Below are 3,371 nucleotides of genomic sequence, written 5' to 3' on the forward strand. Positions count from 1 at the left end.
ATATTTTCAAATATGTTTATGCAAATTTCAAACGATACGATATCAATCAAAAAAAAAAAAAAATGTAGATGTATTTATAGCGCATGCCTGTACTTCTGTCAAGTAATATTTTGACGAAAAATCCTTTAGAAAGAAGTTCGATAGTACTCTAATATTTGTTTTTACTTTAACTTTGACGTCATTGAACGCGATACTCGCAAGTATTTCATTCGTTTCAATTAAATAAAAGAGTTCTTTTTTCAGTATCGTAAATATTAAAAATGAAGCTAACATTGGGGAATTATAAATATATACTATTCCTGCAATTTATACTGTTATTGGCGGACTTAATGTTCAATTCTTTTACCTATCTCATAACATCGCAAAAATTGAAAACATCAATATTTATATTCTTGCAAGTGTTCGAATTCTTTATTTGCCTTAGTCTTATTTATATATTGAGAATTTATTTCATTTTAGGACGCAAGATTCTTTTATTATTATGGAATATGCATTATTCATCTTTATAGTGCATGCTACGTGTGTTTATGAGGTCAATATTTATATCAAATAAAAAGATGTTTCGGTAAATATTTTTTTTTCAGATTGGTGGTACTCAAATTATTCTGAGAAATTGTAAGTTGTTTTTAGCAGCGATATTAATATATTTTTTGCTGTCGGGTGCACAACAAATGAGTTATATTTATATGATGATGTATCCGAAAACGTATTGGCCTGAAGGGTTAAGAACGTTAACATGTATTCATCGAGCAGGTTAGTAGGCGATGGATGCCTTAAAATGTTTTGTTTTGTCCTATGACATTTAAAAATTTTATTTTTTATATCCATTGCCACAATTTTTCGGTCGTAACGTTCCGAATTATAAATCTTAAAAGTTAGGATGGTTTTCATAGATGCAAGTAATTCTCGACCGTTTAATTTGGGAGTTTGTTCGACTTTACTTCGAGTTTTTTTTGAGTTCAACATTTAAACGTGGAACTGCATTCGCTTGAACAACGTTTGCAAAGTAGGCAAATTGTCTATTACAGTTTTGATTGCGGCAGTTGTACTTGCATTGGGGGTATTTTGCGTCATTATGAAATTGTATCGATAACTGAATAGTTGAACGTTTAATCAAATGCCATCTTGCTAATAGTAAAACACGGAAGTGCAAATTGTGACGAGAATATTGAGAGTTTAGGCGAATGCTTATTGTGACTCAATATTATCGATTACGTACCATTAATAGGATTTGCATATCTTTGCGACGCGTTTGTAAGTTTAAGGGCCAGAAACGAACAAAACTACTTTAATTTAAGGATTAAGCCGAGTAACTTGTATACATAACGTAATAATGATTATAATTTATGTGTCCAACCAGGATTTTCACAATTGGGCAATTGTCACAATCGGTAAACTAAGATCCCCACTTAAATGTTGTCATTTTCATAAAAAAGAGCAACTTACGTCGACGTGTGAATGAACGACAGGGTCTAATCAATATCGACCATTTTAACGACAAGCAGGCTGCTTAAAGTGATATCCCTAGTTTTACTAGACTACAAAATTTTCAAGCTTTGTTTTCTGGAACACCAGAAACCCAACCCGACCTGTAAGTTCTTCACGAGTACAAAGTTGATCATCAACTCTCCGATATCAATTTGTCGTGTGTGTTTGCAAATACAGACATTCTTTTATTATTTTAATTTTTAATTTCGCAAAATTGATGAAGAAAACGAAGCTGGGCACATCACACGTGCCGCATCAATTAAACAATATAGTACACAATATAAAAGAATTGAACATTTCAGTTTTCGTAATTAGTATACGTGAGGCGTTTGTGTAAAAGTTTGACACAAAAATAATTTTGATTAGTTTACCAGAATGTTTGCAATTAATCAAAAATTTTGTGGATCTGGTGGATTTGCTTGAGGCAGCGGATATCCAAAATTCATCCCCTATGGAATGGATCCTTTTATTTACTATAGTTATATATATATATAGTTAAATTGTAATTCCTTTTCTTCCTACAGCTTCTTTATTCTATTATTTTTCAACTAAAAGAACGGCATTAACTTTATCAGATCCACGTTATTACGCTGAAAATATTGATTGGATTGCGGAACAATTTAGTAACAAATAAGAAGCGTAATATCATATTGAAAAAATATATAAATAATTATATAAAAGTTAAAAAAATTCAGATCGCTATAAAAAAAAAAGTTTGCATATATGTAAATAAAAATATCGTTTCAACTTTACTACTAAATAAAGAAATAAATTCCTTTAATAAAATTCAATTCAAACCATCATTAGTATAATAAATAAAATTGCTGTTCTTTGGAGAAAGCAATTTGCAATAATAATAATTCAATTCAGCAATGTTATTTCTGTTAGAGTCACCTTGTGTTCATAAAACAGGACTTACTTACATAGCCTTATAAAAGTGTTTCAGAGTTCTGTCACAACGTTGCAAAAACAATTATGAAAAAAAACTTCTTTATCTCTTATCTGAGTCAGTCACAGCACCAGAATGAGGTTCGGAATATAGTCGGTATTAACTTAACTAAAGATAAAGATGTTAGGGTGACAGCGCCACCTTCACCGCCGCCAACACCTGAGGAAAGAAAAAGCCTCAATCACCTGTAGCGACGAATGATATCACCTAAAAGGAGGCCAATCAATTTACTGTGGATTCCGAGGAATCAACGGAACTGCATCAAACGACTGTGCATTTAGAAATTAAATTAGAAACAGTGGTTTCTGGAAGCTCTCTTAACAGCTTACAACACGATTTGAAAGCAACCAAGAAATGGGACAACGTATCGAACAGTCAGGTTAGTATTAACTTCTTTGATCATAAGTATATCTCGTCGTAAATCGTTGATTTGTCTACAAAGTTTTTTTTGTAATTGCTATCATTTATCAAATCTCAGCAAATCCTTCATCATTTTTCATTCTTCCGAACTTGCCCGTAATCTACAAACGCCGTTTCTCAATATAAAAAAGCTGATTTTTTCTATCGCAAATGCATTGCCACTTCTAAGATCGTAAAAATTTAATACAAGAAACGCTATTACGCATTTGTAGCTTAACAACACTAATGAAAAGGAACAAAAACAAAAAGCGTTACTTAACGGCAATTTTCATTGCAATTGTTCATTTTCGCTATCTCTATTTGTAAGTTTTGATCTGCTCGAAAAGACTGCACAAAAGATGTTATTTCCTAAGAAACAAGAGGAAAAAAATCCTTTTGATGAAAAAAGTCATATTTATTTGAAGTTATTCTTAAGTTATTGTGTTTTAGTGTTTTTAAAAATTCGCTGCGTAAAATTTGAGAATTGTAAATTCAGAAAAATTCCATAAAAGCAAAAAATAAAAAGTTTACACTA

General features: G+C 31.2%; 1 protein-coding gene across 1 annotated transcript; it reads left to right on the forward strand.

Moving 5' to 3' along the window:
• The first annotated feature begins 260 nt into the window (after positions 1–260).
• LOC119641910 (transmembrane protein 138) lies at positions 261–2,179 on the forward strand. Its single transcript, XM_038040826.1, has 4 exons — positions 261–394; positions 460–532; positions 585–753; positions 2,013–2,179. Exons 1-4 carry the CDS (start codon positions 261–263, stop codon positions 2,120–2,122), a joined length of 486 nt encoding a protein of 161 aa, XP_037896754.1. The 3' UTR covers positions 2,123–2,179.
• The last annotated feature ends 1,192 nt before the right edge of the window (positions 2,180–3,371 follow it).

This window comes from Glossina fuscipes, unplaced genomic scaffold (assembly GCF_014805625.2).
Source record: "Glossina fuscipes isolate IAEA_lab_2018 unplaced genomic scaffold, Yale_Gfus_2 188, whole genome shotgun sequence".
Lineage (NCBI taxonomy): Eukaryota > Metazoa > Arthropoda > Insecta > Diptera > Glossinidae > Glossina > Glossina fuscipes.

What these genes read in the sequence shown, in the direction of transcription:
- LOC119641910 (XM_038040826.1), top strand. Translation starts at nt 261, where the DNA reads ATGAAGCTAACATTGGGGAATTATAAATATATACTATTCCTGCAATTT. An exon ending in ATGCTACGTGTGTTTATGAG is followed by an intron (nt 533 to 584) that starts GTCAATATTTAT and finishes TTTTTTTTTCAG; the next exon opens with ATTGGTGGTACTCAAATTAT. An exon ending in AACATGTATTCATCGAGCAG is followed by an intron (nt 754 to 2,012) that starts GTTAGTAGGCGA and finishes TTCTTCCTACAG; the next exon opens with CTTCTTTATTCTATTATTTT.